Source organism: Argentina anserina, chromosome 2 (assembly GCF_933775445.1).
Source record: "Argentina anserina chromosome 2, drPotAnse1.1, whole genome shotgun sequence".
In the NCBI taxonomy this organism is placed as follows: Eukaryota; Viridiplantae; Streptophyta; class Magnoliopsida; order Rosales; family Rosaceae; genus Argentina; species Argentina anserina.
Genome location: NC_065873.1, coordinates 23,263,071 through 23,281,302, shown reverse-complemented (window position 1 = coordinate 23,281,302; position 18,232 = coordinate 23,263,071). Strand labels below are relative to the sequence as shown.

The window sequence follows — 18,232 nt, the reverse complement described above, 5'->3', positions numbered from 1 at the left end:
AATTAATTTGTACAGATTTGACCGTCAATTTTTCATGTTCAAATATGGAAGGTCACTTTCCATCCTTGGAAGAGACTCATAAATCGTCTTGCTTATTTTCTGTACATTTGATAATTTAGAGAGGACCGCAGAATCTAGCTGATTCCGTAAATCAAATTGTACGTTTTTCGTTCCCGTATCGAAGAAAAGTCGTTCACGTAATCGTTTGTTGTAAGATTTGTTGTGTCCTAGCATAAACCACAAATTGATGATCTCGCCCCAATCGGATTGAATAAACTGATTTGATTCGATTCACTTCAGTTGGGTTTGATCCGCTTCGACTGAGCTGAAGAGAGCGGCCTCTATTCTCCTATTGTCTTGTATTTGTTGAGAATGAAGCTAGAAATGAGCCAAATGGCGTGTCCTTAAATGGCAACCTGGGTACAAGAGTCTACATTAGTTTCACCTGCAAAATCTGAAGGAGGTCCACGAGATCGGATGTAGTTGGCCTCTCAAGTCTCAGTATGCATGGGAGACATGGGTATGGCTCTTGCTAGTTGCTAGGATATTTTTGAGATGGTAATGGAAAATTGGAAATGACCAAAGTAGGTGTTTGGTGTCGGTGAGCTAGACCAGTGATTCATGACTTGCCATTAATATTGACCACCACTATTTTTCCAAGTCCTTGTAGATGGTGGTGTCCGGTACCCTAGCCTTTTCAGGTGGTCCGCCGGGTACCCTCATGACTTTGAAGGCCAAAAGGACTTTGCACCATGTGAGTAGTCTTATTCAGAGATGTTGATGGCCGGTGTGGAGAAGAATCTAACCAAACAGAGGATTTGAAGGATAAACCAAATTTCAATAATGTTATCTGTTTAACTATTTGGATGGCGAATAGTCTAGACATTGGCGAAAATATTAGAGTTTCCAAGCTGTTAAATGAGTCTGTTAACAATGAGCGAATCCAACAGCTCGGATATTCTAAAGATTGCGAAAATTTTGTATAAAGTTTTCGAGATGTAAAATGAGTCCTTGTTAGCGATACATACACTGAAGTAATTGAGTGAATTCCAGAGAACCATAGAACAACACATTGGATGGAGAATTCATATTCCTTTGCATTTGGAACTTGACATGTTCTTGCAAACCATTTTAGCTCCTAGTCTAGAATTATGAAGCCAAAACTTCAAATCCGGACAATAGAACAAGAAGAATTTTATTTGTCTCATAAACCTGTGCTCACTCTGGTAAAACCATCAAGAATTACAACACATTCTTCAACATTACAATCAGAATCTTAGTCTAGTTGAGACCAAGACCAAAACTGACACCAATTAAACAAAACAAAAAAGGGAAATGAGAAAACTAGTCCAACAAATAAGGACCAGTTTATGACTGAGAGAAGGAGGAGGGCACACACGAACAACCTCTCATCCTAAACCCTTCTATAAGCCAACCTTTAATATGATACGTGACTGTTTTTTTTTTTTTTAATCTAGAAGGGGTTTACTATACAAATTAATCACACAACAGGAAGTGCAATACTGCCATTGCTAGCATAACAGCATTATGCAGGTGAAATTGTTAGTCAAAGCTTGATGAGCGGCTCCACCGGCCTCTGAGGTAGTCCTCTAATGAGACAGTTTGCTCAATGCTGCTCATGGAGAGTGAGTCATCCTCCACATCAAGCAGTGCAAGGTTAAGATGAGACTGGAGATTAGAACGTGGACATGCCTCGTCGTCAAGGATATCAGATTCCTCCCAAGCATAGACTTGTAGCCTCGCCCACTTTATCATTTCTACATCACCTTGCAGGAGCTTCACGACCTATGTTCAATAGAATGACAAATGGTTTTGTTAAAGTCAGTTCCAGATGTAGGATTATATGCTTTCAACAATTAGATCTTGTGTGGTAATTACTAAGGGAAGGAACTTACAAAGTTCATTTGGGGCCTTGCTCTTGGGGCATGTCTGATACAAAGTGTAGCTGCTAAAATCATTCTCTCCAATTGGCCTTGATCGTAGTTATTTCCCAAGCTCGGATCTAATAGTTGGGACACCTTCCCACCATTTAAAATTGGCTTGGCCTGCACAAGATACAAGTTCCAATAATTCAAATAATTTTCCTTCATGATACAATTTGAAGAGGTAGATGGAGTAAACCCTTGGCGGGAAAGAGGACATACCCACATGACTAGGCTTTCATTGCCTTTCGAGTAGTCGCTGCTTATAGGTTTTCTTCCTGAAAGAAGTTCAAGTAGTACGACACCAAATGCATATACATCAATCTTCTCGTTTACTTTGCCATACATAAAGTACTCAGGGGCCAAGTATCTGCAGCAGCAAGCAATGTTATTAGTTATCAGTATACCATGATCATTATTCTCTGCCTTAGTAACCAACAAGTTAACAGATAAAATATGATGAAAGTTACAGCTTTGAAAAGGTACAAACCCAAATGTTCCTGCAACATCAGTGCATGTTATATGCGATGAGGAGGTTGATGCCCACTTAGCCAGTCCAAAATCAGAGAGCTGTAAAAGCCATGTCAAAATAGTAAGAACACCGACACTGAGAAAAAATAACAAAACCACTTTAAAACAAAAAAGTGGTTTAGCATGTTTACCTCTGGCTCAAAATTATCAGATAACAGTATATTGGATGATTTAACATCCCTGTGGATCACCGGCCGAGCACTGCCACTATGCAGATAATCTAAGGCCTCAGCTACACCCACTGCCACCTTGTATCTCTCATTCCAACCAAATGCGTTTGGATCTTTCTTACTTCCTAAAATGGTAAAAGAATATCAAAATCATGCTAGAGTTCAAACATAAACGCAACTCTTCAACCCGGAAATAGATAAAGTTACGTACCATGGAGATTCTCCTCAAGGCTTCCTCTGGATAAGAAATCATAAACCAAGAGAAGATTATCCTCAAAACAGAACCCCAGAAGGGAAATAATGTTCTTGTGATTCAAGGTAGTGATAATCTCTATTTCCAGAACAAACTCCTTCAACACATCTTCAGATGGCTTTAAGATCTTAACAGCAAGTTCCTTGGCATCAGGGAGGCAACCTTTATAAACTTGACTGCTACCACCTCTTCCAATCAGGTTTTCTGGTATTAAAGAAGAAAACATTTTTTCAGTAAATAAAAGATGAATGAAAAATATATATTTGACTTGTGACATATGAATTGTGTAGATACCAGCCAGGAAATATGATGTTGCTGACTGAAGTTCCTGGAAATTGAACAATCTGCAAGTAGATGAGTACTTCTCATGCAGACCCTCCAACTCTCTAGGAAGCTTTTTCAAATTGTAATCAGGTGAGGATGGGGCAGTCACCTCACTACCCACCGGAACCAGTGCACCAGTTTCTCCATTCAAACTAGAAGGTTGATCTTCCACTGGATCACAACTATTTTGTCTATGACGCCGACTAGGCAGCTGCATTGCCCACTGAACCACAGAGATTTTCCGAACCAAAGACCTCTCTGAAGGGTCTGGTAACACAGCACGACGAAGCAGTGGCCAACCGGGCCTTGATTCAGGCAATTCTTTGATCAACTGAGTAATTGAACTTGCCTCTTCACTTTGTACTGGCACTATGGCCAGGGAGTTATCTTCACCATCCTCAGCAGAGTCTTCAGCTGATTGGTGACTACAATTATCCACTGAGGGCCTTGAACAAACTGAGCATGTCTGCTTCTCAACCGTATCTGTACATTCGAAGAAGATTTTAGCTAATGTCTGCTCCACTTTCTTACAATTGACCTGATCATATGTGTTCTTTGAGGCTAGATTGTCACTGCCTTCATTTAGTACTTTGGAAGACTTGTGTCTATGAAATGCACCGAGCAAACGATTTTTTTGATGCTGGTCACTTCCTGCAAACAAGTACTCGATTAAAAAATCACACCATAGCTAAAAAAAACAAGAAGAATTAGAAAAAGCACCCGACTTGAATTACCTTGAGAGTCACAAATTGATAGAGAGCCCTCTCTGTTAAACACAACTTTCCCATTATTTACAGCGAGTATCCCACAATCCTTTGGCAGCTTCTTTGCACAGTACTTGGCCACAGAGGTGGATGACCGGATTGTATGGTGGCTCTGAGCAGTTCCCACTATAAATTTGCATGCGTTATATGATTGTGCTTCACGAATTAGAATCTTCTTTATTGATGTTCCTCTGCAAATTTTAAGCTTGAGATCCACCTGCATAACATGAACCAAATGTCTTCAGTAATCTGGAAACAAAAATCAGGAAAGACTGAAACTTTATATACAAGTTTGACCACCAAACTCTCCAATGCAATGAGACCAATACAAATTGTCAAGAACAGGGCTCAATATGCTTTAACTTATCAATTTGTTTAAAAACACAATAAGTTAAAAAACTTGGCTCTGGTTGAATCGTTCATTTTCTCAGAGCATAGAACCAAACAATATGACAAAACACCATAAAAGGACAGCTAAATCCCAAACTGCAACAGCAAATAATCTGATGGAAAAGAGATCAAAACCTAAACAAATCAAAAATAATCTGATGGAAAACAAACCTGCTTCAAATTACAGAAGCCTTCATACACAGCAAGAACAGAGTCAAATGCTTTGACAAGTGAAAGCAGTGCAGACTTCCCATTTCGATCCACAATTTCTACACAAAACTCATTTCACCAAAACCAGTCAATTCCCACTTAAACTCAAATCCTAAAACAAAGGCCAAAACTTCACACTCACCATTTTTACCCAGAACATGAATAGCAATGACAGAGTCACCAGATTCAGCCACCTTGACGAGAGCCCACGTCAGCAGCTCTCTGCTCTTGGAGTCCAGCTTCACTCCCACAACAACAGAACGTCCTTTATCCATCTCAGCTTCTCCCCCGCCAAACCCAATTTGAAGCATTGTGATATGTTCAACAAGGGTCTAATGGCTTTCGGGTCAGTTTCAAGCTTCCATGTAATGAAAAGCTTGCAACTTTACAAGGGACAGACACTCTGGTATTTATCTAAGTTTTGTTTCCTGTTGGGTTTTGCTTTGGTTTGCAGAGACTTGATCGCACACCAGTAATACCAATGCAAGAAAAGGAAAGCGTAGCAATTTAAGACCAGAGCTGATCGAGCTGGTCCTACTTCTTACTGCTAAACAACTCAAGCTCCTCCTTTTTAGTGATCGAGCTGTTTCAACTTTCAACTGGCGAAGCAGGGTTAGTAGTTATTAAGTAGCTTTTTTAACAAGTGATTTAACGTGAAGGTTTTGTTTAATTGGGGTTGGAGATTGGGATTCTGGGGGAGTTGGCCCACCCTGCAAAGCACATGGATGAGAAAGATGAGTTTTACGTATCACATTGGTATTTGTATTTTTGTACCAAATTGTTCTCTCTGTGTACGGTATTTGATAAAATTAGTAATTTGGTGAAGAATTTTTGTGACTTTTTTTCTTTTTTCTTTCCCACCATTACCTAACTAGGTTCTACGACCCGGAAAATTCTATGATGCAGTGTTGTATGCGTGCAGCGCCCATAATCTACCGTACATATATTCCACAGACCTTACGTGCATTTCAAGACACTTTTTATTCACCGTTTGATTCGGTATGTATGGTATTTGATAAAATTAGTAATTTGGTGAAGAATTTTTGTGACTTTTTTTCTTTTTTCTTTCCCACCATTACCTAACTAGGTTCTACAACCCGGAAAATCCTATGATGCAGTGTTGTATGCGTGCAGCGCCCATAATCTACCGTACATATATTCCACAGACCTTACGTGCATTTCAAGACACCTTTTATTCACCGTCTGATTCGGTATGTATGGTATGCAGTGCTGCACAACAGCCAAACCCCTACAACCCGCATGTATAGTTCCTTATAGGATTCATGGAGTCTCCCCAAAATCATGATGGACTAATCTTTGTAAGAGCTAGGTTTTTTACCAACTTGATATATATGATATCACACTAAACGATTAATTGAAGTACGTACTCTGTTTTTTTCTTTCATTTGTATTGTTATATATATATATATATATATGTGTGTGTTATTGTGATAATGTTTGTCTTCAAGGTCAAGAGTATTTCACTCCTAGGCATGTTCATAAATGAGAATTGTTAGACATAATACATGAACAACGTGTTTATATATGTGATAGATCAATATAATTGAACTTGTTGCAATGAACAAGATAGTAATATAAGCTAGTGTATAAACTTGTTTAACATTTTATAAATGTTTTTATTTAGAATACATCTCTTATTAAATAATTTTTTAATATCTATGATAATTATAATAATTAATGACACACACATGCAGGTCTCTATAGTTCGCCACGAGAGTTGAAACTGTAGGCTAAGACACAATAGAATGGGGCTGCACCTCTTCCTTAAATTGAGAATGCAAACTTTCATGATTTTGAATTCTGGCTGTTCATACGAAAGGGAATCCGTCCAATGCAAGGAAAGGAAATGATCATTAAGATAAAGAAAAATTAGAAGAATTTTATACATTTGCAAAACTTACAATCATACACTACCCTACAAAGAGAAACTAATGAACATGGGTGCAGATATAGGTGACATGGGCTGATGGGCGACTGTGGGCGAGCATGAGGGAAATTAATACGGAGTTGGCTAATATATTGGTAGGGCCGTAGCACGAGGTAATTGACTCATTAGCAGAGTGAATTCAGTAAACATGATATCACCAAAGATATATATATAATTAGTATTAAAAAAAGATATATATAAAATTTCTGTGAATGTGATAGAATTGGAGGCTACTGAACCATTGCTATCACTATTTTCAGTGTTCTTTTTGGCCTCTGGTTGGATTCTCCTGAGTCCAGATCCATCAATTCAATTTGTTCTTTTTTTCTGGTCGAGTATGAAGGTATTTGCTAGTAAACTAGTTCATGTTCATCCATTCGAAGAGAGCTCCATCTTCCGAGTAACATGTAAAACTTCACGGTTCATTCTCTTGTGGAGTACAAAAGTTTAAAGACAATCGTGTACACTGATGCGTTTATCTGGAATATAAGGCTGTACCAGCCGCGGATCAAGGCAAGAGATGGGTGGGATCTAGCCCACCCCAGAATTTTGGGAAAAAAAAAACTTAGTTATATATATTTTTTTGGTATTACACTCAATCACTAATACTTCCACTCTCTATATCATTCCCGATATAACTCTAAGTTCTGTCAGTCCCTCACTCTGTATCAACTGTTTGGTACTACACTAATCACTAATATTCTCACTCTCTATATTCTTCCTGATATAACTCTAAGTTCTCTCAGTCTCTCACTCTCTATCAACTGCTTGGTACTACACTAAATCACTAATACTCTTACTCTTCTCTATCCTTCCCGATATAACTCTCAATTCTCTCAGTCCCCCACTCTCTATCAACTGCTCACTTCTGTGCATTCTCCAAATCTCCATCAATTTATCAAAGATTCAAAGTCTCACCTCCCTCTTAGTCTCTCCATCACTACTACGCATTCAATTCTACACCTCACTCTCTTAGACTTCATCAACAGCTTGTAAGTTTATATAAGATTATTTTCAATTGGGTTTTCTTATTTGACTGGATTGTGTTTTAATTTGTTTCTAATCTTGTTGGGTACTTGGGTTTTTGCTTAGAGTCTCTAGAGGCTGGACAAAGACAGGCATGGAGTGACAAATCAAACAATGGTGTATTGATTTCAAATACTAAATTGAGAATTTAATTATGCTTTTTTCTGGTATGAACTCTAAGCTTTGTCAAATGATTATTGCTAAAATTTATACTTCTTATTGATTTACAGTAATTTAATTTTAGTTTTAGGTTATATGACTTCTATTACAAATTCACAATTAATATGGAGTTTTATATTTGCCTTGCTACTGTGTTTGCCCAGCTGTTGTGTTTGCATGTTTGCTACATTTTGTCTAATATAAGCATTGTTTCTTAATCTGTAGGTAGTCTCTAATAAATTGTCTGATTCAATGCCGAAGTCAAAGCAATTTAAAAACCTTACTAGATGGTATTCAATAACTAATGTCTCATCTTCAAGTTCAAATCTAATTTCTACTTCTTCCGTAGCTTCTCCAAAATTTGATGATGCACCATTGCCTTTAGAGTCTCCAATCAATCCAGTGGATGATTCTAAAAAAGAGTATGCTGATTTTGTTGACAATGAGATGGTAATCCATGACTTTGAAAATTTATCGAACCGTAAGATTAGATTTACTTAGTTTATTCTTATATTGTATTGATGAGTAAGGATCCATCAAAGTGTACTTTTTTCCACTTAATATAAGTCTCTCACACAGCCGAGATTTTTCATATTTTTTTTTCGTTTCATAAAAAACTCAAACCCACCCAAACTCCAATTCCTGGATCCGCCACTGGGCTGTACGTTGGTGTGGTTAATTTATGTATACCATGATATGTACGTAGGCTGATGCCTTGCGTGTGCCAATGTTTATGTATACAGTATACCGATAGGTAACTGCATAAAATGAATACCAGAATACGTGACCATTGGCCAAAGGAACGTTACCTAAAAAGGAGATAGCCATTGGCCAAAGGGAACCATCAACCATCACAAAATGAGACCGATTAATTAATCATTTTCTTTGTATAGAAAAATGATTTTCAGTCAAGAAAGCAGCTTAATTAGACTCTTACTTTATGTTGGAATCGGCCTCTTTCTTTAAAATGATATGATGTGTGTACTCTGAATTGAATATGCAGAAATTCATGATTTATGACCCTATATTAAGTTAATGTTTAATCCTCGGTTTTCATTTGAATAATCTAATAATAGACAATATATATTGTTGATTGCCTGAAATTTAAAACTCTCCTCTCCCACTTTTGAATTTCTCATGTTCTTATTTCTCAAGCGTCAATATATCTTTGTGAACGTCCAAGAAGCAGTTTTTGTTAACTTAAGATTAGAGAACAATTAATTATTTCAAAAGGAAGAAAAAAAAATCTAAACAGAAAGGAATACCAGTTACACCACGTACACTAGCCTAGTGTCGTTTTGATAACACCATGCAAAATAACAAGCGCATAATTAACATATCAACTTGAAAAATTTATACAGATGTAGAATGATCATATACATACATTAATGGTAGTATAGCTATCATTAGCGACTGACGATTCATACATAGATATAGTACGTACTAATTAACACAAGTTACTATATGTCGACGATGATCTCACTCTACATACATAATCAGTCAGGGGCTCCTCTGTACAAAACCTTTTTAGCTCAAGGTTTGATAATACCAAACTTCTAGTTAATACGTATGTACTACTACTACTACTACACCGTTAATTAGTTAACAAATCAAACTGATCAATCAATTGAAGATAACTGTTAATTGGATTTAGACCTAAGAACATGGATTACGTACCCCCACCCATTCTTCCCAATTCCCATTCAGACAAATCACATGCATATATAGTCCAATCAAGCACCATATACAAACGCATATAAACCAAAGTCCCACTCAAGGTCTCATCTTAATGTGTCTTCCTTTTTTTTTTTTTCATGTTACATCACTAATATATACCCAAATCTCGTTGTCTATATACCTAAATATCCAGGGTTAGGTAAAAAGAAAAACAAGAAAAAAGCTTCCTCACTTCTATATTCAATTGGGGTCGGTCGTCGGAAATTAACTATTCCGTGACAGCCTCAGAAAACAACCTTTCACGGTGCCGCTCCTCCTATTCATTTCCAGAACCCTAAATACAATCACGCGCAGACCAATCAGCACCCACACACGTGGCGTCATGAGCCTAACCTGGGATGTCTGACCAAACACGTGTGGATAAAGCAAGCGACCACGTGAGCCCAAATTCATTTTTGGGTTTTTCTACCCAGAAAATAAATAAAGAAAATTAGGTGAGGAAGAAAGGGAAGTAACAGTCTGTTACGTACAGTGGGATAAGCACTATTCCGGGGAAGAAGCTCCAGGAGTTTAGGTCGAAACATTAGAGAAGACGAAGAACTTACAAGTGGGTGGGTCAGGTGTTAGATTCAGATCGATCTCTTGGCCGATGACCTCCATTGAACTATTGGGTCTTAATCAAGAGGGGGTCCAGATTTGTTATGCAGCTTCCTATTACAGTGAACTGATGCTGGAACTGCTTGTTTTTGTTCTTCAGTGCTTGTAATTTACTGTTTAGAGGTATAAATAATGCTAATAATTGTAGCAACTGCGTGATTTAAGAGCAAGAAGAAATATAATAGGGAAAATCGATCCGTCGGTGGGTTTAGTGTATGGTTTCTTTCACGTGATGAGGTGACAAGAAGCATCCCGGAGAGTAGTGGTGCTTGTCCGAGTGATGATATTTTGGAAACAACTATTTATGTTTTTTTTATATTTTGCCAATAAGTGCTATTGCACCGAGATAAAAACAATCGTATGAAACTATACAAACTTCACATACAGTTTGATTGATCATTGCCATGACTTCATATAGATACACTGTAGTCCTTACGTATAAAGCATTTTGAATGACTAAAATTATGCCCATATATTTACACAGTTGTACATACACATTTTTTAAAAGTTTTCTTTTAGGCATCAAAGAAATGAAAAACATTGAAAATAACATATCTAGAAACTCTAACTACTCGATAATTCACACAAACTAAGACCATCTCCAACAATAAAGTTATTTTACCTAGGAAGCACGGAAACGTGCTTACACCCACGTTCCCGCTTCCGAAACGGAATCACTCTGGAACAACTCTGGAAACGTTCGAAAACGCTCGGAAACGCCCGGAAACGTCCAGAAACGCCCGGAAACGTGTTTCCAGAAAAGTTTTGGAAACGCGGTGGAAACGCGAGCTTCTGAATTGGAAACGCGAGTTTCCAAATAATAAAGGTTTTTTTTTATGTTTTTTTTTATTTGAAATTTTGAGTTATTTAAACTAAAAATTTATTATTATATTTAATTTTTTGTATAATTTATATATATATATATATATATTTTCGACGTTTCCAAAACGTACCCGCTTTCTATTTTTTTTTTAAAACACGCTTCCGCGTTTCCAAACGTTTCGCTTCCACGTACCCGTATCCGATTCCGTGCAGCCTAGTATTTTACATAACTAAAAATGGCTAAAAAGTAAAAATGAAGGTTAAATATCACTTTTGAGAGGTGTATTTTAGCAAAAACTATATTTAGATTTTAAACAGATTTTCTTCATTGTCTAGCTAGATTTAGCTAGATTATTTAGCTAAAATTATATTTAGCTTTTAAATAGTATTCTGTTGGAGCTCTAAATTATCTTAAAAATTGTTAAATTCCAATTTTTATTTCAAAATAGCTAGGCTTTTTGGAGATGCCCTAACACTTTTGGAATAATTGACATTATTCCTGTCAAATACATAATTTTAGCGACAAAATAACGGTATCCCATCTAATTATTATAGTGATCGAGCTAGAACAAATAGAATAAGCAAATAATGGTAATGAATAATCGTATACTAACATAAAGAAAGTATACATGTAGATGATTGATCATGATGACTGGTACGGTTTATTTAAATATACCGAATTGAAACTCACTAACAATAAAAGGAAGACTTATATATGAGCCACTGATTCCCATAATTACGCAGGTAGGGATGCACTAATCTATTTCTGGTCCTAAAATTATGCTGCACTATAAGAACATGCTAGTGAGATATGTACGGCTCAAAAGTCCAACTAAAAATTGCTATCCCATTGCAACAACAAATATTTGATGATAGATATTTGCCGGAAATTAAAACTGTGTGTTAGTGCCACCATCTCAATATCTTATTAATAGTTGTTCTCTAAATAATGGCATCATATATCATATATGCTCTCTCGTTGCATGTGTGCATATATTCTACCCAATAAATTTATATGTAATAAGCAGTGAGATACATTAAGATTCGTTTTTCTTATAATAAAATGGAAAATTGTTTTAAAAGATAATAATAAGATGGAAAATTTATAGTTTCGTGGTAGGGTTGATTTAAACCATGCGTGCCAATGACCCATCTTGATCACGTATATAATAATATATGTAGAATATTGGTATTTTCGTTTTGGATTAGTTAAGTATCCTTTTCATGAGTGATGAGTAGCTATAGCTAGTTCAGCCAATAAAGGGTTTCTGTACGTAGCACTGTTGCAGGAGGCTAGGTACATGCTTCTTTTCATCTTGATCCTGATCGATAAGAACGTTTTATGTATATGTAGTTAACAGTAATAAAAATTATGAGTACTGGTTACATATAGATCGATAAGCAAATACGTATCTTTATTCATTTTCGATTAGCTAGCTAGATTTCCCTCATGTACAATTCAATTATATTATTAGATGCTAATGTACGTGAAAAGGAAAACACTCGATTATCAAAACCGATAAGCTCAAATTAAACTCACTAATATAGCTATAAAGTGTAAGGGTTAGCTTAGTAGCCAGAGGTACTCGTTTAAATTGAATCTCACTTTAATTGATGATCGATATCCGATCCCTCCTAATCACAGTCGCTGTCCTACTAATCCAAAGGCGAGGATTCATGCCGGTCTCCTATTCCTACTTTCCTAGCTACCACAAACTGCGAGCTACCACATATCAATCACCATGCGTCGCCATGAATGAAATACGTATATAGCTTTCGATGGAAGAAAAAATAAAGCAAGTAGCCTTTTTTCTTCGTGTTACACACCCCGCACGAAATAGCCCATAAGTTTCAGTTTCACCATCTATGAACCTTCCCCACACACTGACATTTACTATGTTTTCAGTCTCACGCCATCGATCACTACTTTAGAATTACGACCTCATAAATAGCAATATATTTGAGCAATTGACCCATATATACATACAAGTCTACCACTTACATGCATGAATTGCATTGCGTGAAGCTTAAACCCTGCGCCTTTTAACCCACTTTTTGTCCTCATCTCATATACATTTCGTGCAGCAAGTCAATATTGGGAATATTTTGGGTAAGTAGAATGAAATATTAATCAATACCAACCTTACTTGGATTATGCCTGCAAACAAGGTTATTGGTTTGCTCTAGACAGTTTTGTCTGTGAGATACTCGATCTTCGCACATTTCCGATACAAACAACTGGCATGGGTCTAAAATAATCTGTATGCTTACTTGATTAGTAGACCAAAGTAAGATTAGGGTTTCTGTAGCTACATATAAATATAGTACATGCTGCATTGAGAGTCTAATACAAGGAATAGCATGAATAGATTGGATTTGAGTTAGATAAGATGTGAATATACTTCGGCGGTTACGTGTAATGATAATAGCTTAGACTAGTATTTGTGAGTTCCCGATGAATTAAGTAAGAGGGGGCGTTGAGTTTAACCAAAAACGACGCATTAACCAGAGAAGGACAAGGCAGTGCTACTGAAACCCCGGCAAGCAATGTAAATTCTCCGCCCTTGATTTCTAAGGGTTGCCACTTGCAACTAATTTTAGCAAGAAACATATTTAAGTACCTGAAAATGAAACGAAACTAGCTAGTCAGTTGGTGCCCTTGATTACTAGTACTTCGAAGATGCATGTTAATTAAAGATCGATACAATATTATAGGTTTGTGCGGATTCATATATAATTCGAAATCTTTTAACCTTTAGCTTGCAATTCTTGCATACTTGAATCAATAAGTACTAGTTGGATTATTAATTAGTGATCAGTGAAATTAGAACTTGGGCCACCCTTAAAACTCATCAAAGTCCATACCATTAGCTCATCAATACGAGATATTAGATCATCAATTGATCATATATCTGTGTGGGACAGATTTAGGCCATGAACATGATCTCTTACCAAAATGATGCGCCTTCATGACTGTATGAGTTGTTAATTAAATAGATAGCCATAAATCATCTACCTAATATATTAAGAAATAGCCCGGGGTAATGATTAATGAATCACAAGTCTTGAGAACAAGTATTTGATTCATAATGCGCGGGGATGAGATTGCACTTTCAAACCTCTCTATATATATTTACTTAGGTTGCACGGAAACGGGGACGAGTTTCCGAAACGCGGAAACGTCAAAATCGAAATATAGTCCGATAGGAAACGTGACGGAAACGTAAAAAAAAAATATTTATTATATATAAATATAAATATATAATTGAAAAAAATCAACAAATGTTACTAATTGAAATCAATCAATCCAAATGCAAACAAAAGTTCATAATTAAATTACAATAGAAATAACAAAGAAATTCATCAACACATTCCAAATCAAAATCCAACAAAACACAATCTAAATCTAAATTCAAACAAAACACAATCCAAATCCAAATCCAACAAAGGTTCAAGAAACAATTCATAATCAAATTACAATTACAAATAAAAGCAACAACATCAAGAAACAACATCATCTTCTGCATTTAATTCCTCTTCAAACTCATCATCATCACCGTCATCAAACAAAACCGCCTCTAATTCGGGTTCATCAAGTGAAAGCTCAGCAACCTCAAATATTCCAATATTAGTGTCCTCCAATGAATCAAAAGCATCACCTCCAATATCCCACATATGAGTTGCACCTTTGTTGTAAAATGAGGATTGCCTAGCTAAGAGGCGAAGATTGGTGTGCACATATACTAAATCTTCCGCTTTTTGTGGTGCTAACTTGTTCCTTGGGAGAGAGTGAATGAAATTGTAAGTACTCCAATTCCTTTCGCAAGAAGAAGAAGAAGAAGAAGGTTGACCTAGAAGCTTAAAGGCAATGGCTTGGAGAGTTGGGGCCGAAGATCCATGAACCACCCACCATGTTAGTGGTTCTAAAATACTTCTATCCTTAATCACATCTCCACCTCCAAACTCTTGCATACACATAGAAAAATGAGCATACTCTATGTTGACCTTTCTTCTATCATCCTCATTGGAAAAGTATCGAAAAAAACAATTCTTCCTTTCCCTTGTAACATCCAAGCCCTTGTGAGGAGCAACACGATGAAAACCTTCATCAAGCCATTCCGGACTATAGTATCTAAATATAAATATGCATAAATATCTATAAGGTTTACTACATAAAAAAGAATCATGAAATAAGCAAATTAAAATAAAAGTAGTAGTTGTAGTTTTGTACTTACTTGGGATTCAAAGAATGTGCCAAACAATGGAGAGGTGTAGTGGCTTTGCTCCACTGAGACAATAAAATTTTATGCACCACATCCCAAAATGGAGATTCTTCATTAAATTGCTTCATTTCTTTCCTATAAATAGCCTTCTTCACTTGCTCCATCATATTATCCCACCATTCATAAACCAAATGAAGACAATGCTTATCCGTGTCCGCCTTCCTTATCATCTCATAAATAGGCTGGGTAAAAGCAAGTATATATTCAATATTAACTCACATAAAATCATCCAACAACATTTCCTTCACCCTACCCGCCTTCCTAGAGTCAACTTATTTGTAATCATCCCATTTTGTACTAATAACAATTTGTTGCAAACCATTCTTGATTGTCTTAAACCTCTTTAACATAATAACCGCAGATGCAAACCTTGTGGGAGCAACCGAAAGCAACTTCAAATTACAATGATCATTAAACATAACCAATCTCATTCCATGATTCATAATAAAGTTCTTAATAAACATAACATCCTCCACCACCGGTTGTATCCAAGAACATTCAGCATACACATCCACATTGTTCGCAGCATGAGAAGGGGTGCAAATATTCTTGAGAGCAAGATTCAAAGTATGAACAACACATGGAGTCCAAAAGATTGTATGATACTTACTTGCTATTAGAGCACCAACTTTTGCACAAACGGGAGCATTATCGGTAACCACTTGCACTACATTTTGATAACCAACTTGTTTGATAGATTCAGTAAGCAATTCGGAAATGAAATTAAAATCCTTGTATTCTCCTTCACAATTTACATCATTTAACATCATCGGACCACTCTCACAAATAGCCATCACATTAATCAAAGGTTTTCTTTATGGATCGGACCAACCATCACTACAAATGCTTACACCCTTATCTCTCCATGTAAGCTTCAATGGTTCCAATTGATACTCAAGATTCTTCCGTTCCTTGGCAAGAAGTGTTTTCCTTAGAGCATTTTAACCCGGTGGAACATAGCCCGGAAGAGTAGAAGCTCTCATATAGGAGTTCCGGTAGTGTGGATTTCTTGCTAGATTGAAGGATAAACCACCGGTGTAAAACATCCTAGCAATCTCGCCATGACATTCCTCCCTTGCTGCATTTTAGAATGCCTTTTCAAGTGGACCACCTGCTATCCTTCTTTTCTTCCCTTCACTTGTTGGTGTTGTGTAGTCACCATAACTCAAAGAATAGCTGCCACGAGTTGCTGAACTCCCTTGGCTTGTTGATGATGGTAAAGGAACATGCCTTGCTGCTCTATTTGCTATTCTCTCTTTGCAATCTTTCAACAGTTTTCTAATCTGAGCAGTAGCTTGGGGGTTAACTTTTGTACAAATGGTTATCCCTTTTCCTCCTTCCTTCAATAGATGTTTTTCCACTCTAGTGTGAGACCCATTATAATACAACTTACAGAAGTTGCATTGCCACCTCCAACTTCCTCCAGTCCCGTACTTAGAAATCTTCTTAACAAACATCTACAATGGTGCTCTATCATCTACCGTCACACTTTCGGGATTAGCAGCTTCATTGTTATTATTGCTGGTACCAGCATTATCACTTCCACTTGCACCTGAACTAACAGGTGTGCGTCTTGGCATAGTGTTCCTGATGATATTAGATTACAAGTTGAGAATAAGACAAAGAAACACTAAATCACATTCTGCTACGCAGTCATATCTTCAATACACACAAATCATTAATCCAATGTGACAATAACAAAAGCAGCAAACTTTTCTAAACTAGAGAATGCAATTGATGAAATGCTAGAAATGTGAAGTCTTTACTATAGTACTGACCAAGTATAGACCTCGCCGAGAGTGGTGAGCGAAACAGAGTGCAACCCACCAAGCGAAATGCACAGTATCGAATCCAAATAAGGATTCAATGTGGGCAGAAACGCCGAGTTCTCATGCCCAAAACCAAGCCGACCGCCGTCGCCTTTACCCCAAATCCAATTGAAAATTGAAAACAATCAGCTCAATTGAAAATTGAAATTCAAACCCTATAAAAGCGAAAAGCTAAATTCGAAACCAGAAAAACATATTGAAGTGCGATCAGACCTGTGCGAATCGAGCTCCTTAAGGATTGACGGTGGGACTTACGGATTAGAGGCCGCAGAACCTGTGCGAATCGAGCTCCTTAACCAGCGATGGCAGATTGACAGTGGGACTTAGGGAGAAGAGCCGCAGAAGTAGGCTCCTTGTATGGAGAGAGAGAGAGAGAGAGAGAGAGAGAGAGAGAGAGAGAGAGAGAGAGAGAGAGAGAGAGAGAGAGAGAGAGAGAGAGAGAGATTGGAGAAGATTGGGAAGAAGAAGAAGACAGAGAACAGACGAGAGAGAGAGGCGCAAGATAGAGACGAATGAAAGAGGCAGAGAAGAATGAGAGATCGAGGGAGGGAGTAACCTAATACTGAATAGCCGAATCTACCCTCGCGTTTCCAAGATAATTATTAAGGTGTTTTTGTTTTACGAGAAACGCGTTTCCCATACGTTTCCAAATTTTACTTTTTTAGAAACGCATTTTCGACGCGTTTCCTGGCGTTTCCGTTTCCGAAAGGGAAACGGCCGGAAATGCGCGTTTCCGTGCAACCTAGATATTTACTGTAAGATAGGGAAGGAATTGCACTTGTGACTTGTCCAACATTATGGCGAGAAATACCACTACAGTACGTATTAGCTATATTTATGTAACGTACGTTCAAACTTCTCCCCCCAAATTTCAATTAGCGAAAAATTGAACCATCCTCTCGTAGTCGTCTACGTCTTTAGTATGCCCGCATAAAAGAAGTAATGCATGTTATCCTGTCCCCTAAAGAGCACGGTTCCATGAGATTCGATCAAAATTGAACAAATCATTTTCTGTCTCAAAGAAAAGCACCCGTACGTCGATCTTCACCGCCAATTCAATTAATCCCATTTGTAGTTTCATTTCTGTGTGGGAGTCTTAGTCCATTAGTCACGTACATAGCCGCATTACGAAGCTTCTGGCTGCAGAACTAAAAGGACATACACATGCGAGGTCGATTTTGTTGGGTTAATGGATGAAGGTGTTTTCGTTATCAAACTATAAATTTTAGACATGGATTTTAGAGGG

General features: G+C 37.2%; 2 protein-coding genes across 2 annotated transcripts; both read right to left on the bottom strand.

Moving 5' to 3' along the window:
- Positions 1–1,164: 1,164 nt before the first annotated feature.
- Positions 1,165–5,165, bottom strand: LOC126782498 (protein kinase STUNTED). Its single transcript, XM_050507756.1, is given in 11 exon segments — positions 1,165–1,598; positions 1,600–1,806; positions 1,917–2,066; positions 2,166–2,313; positions 2,434–2,513; positions 2,606–2,769; positions 2,856–3,101; positions 3,192–3,872; positions 3,956–4,202; positions 4,547–4,644; positions 4,728–5,165. Coding segments are annotated over 11 exon segments (2,256 nt in total). The 5' UTR covers positions 4,897–5,165; the 3' UTR covers positions 1,165–1,532.
- A 9,210-nt stretch (positions 5,166–14,375) lies between these two features.
- On the bottom strand, positions 14,376–15,951 carry LOC126784209 (uncharacterized). Its single transcript, XM_050509692.1, has 3 exons — positions 15,514–15,951; positions 15,110–15,339; positions 14,376–15,006 (listed from the first exon to the last, which is right to left on the bottom strand). The coding sequence occupies exons 1-3, from the start codon at positions 15,949–15,951 to the stop codon at positions 14,376–14,378; spliced, it is 1,299 nt and encodes a 432-aa protein (XP_050365649.1).
- Positions 15,952–18,232: the final 2,281 nt, after the last annotated feature.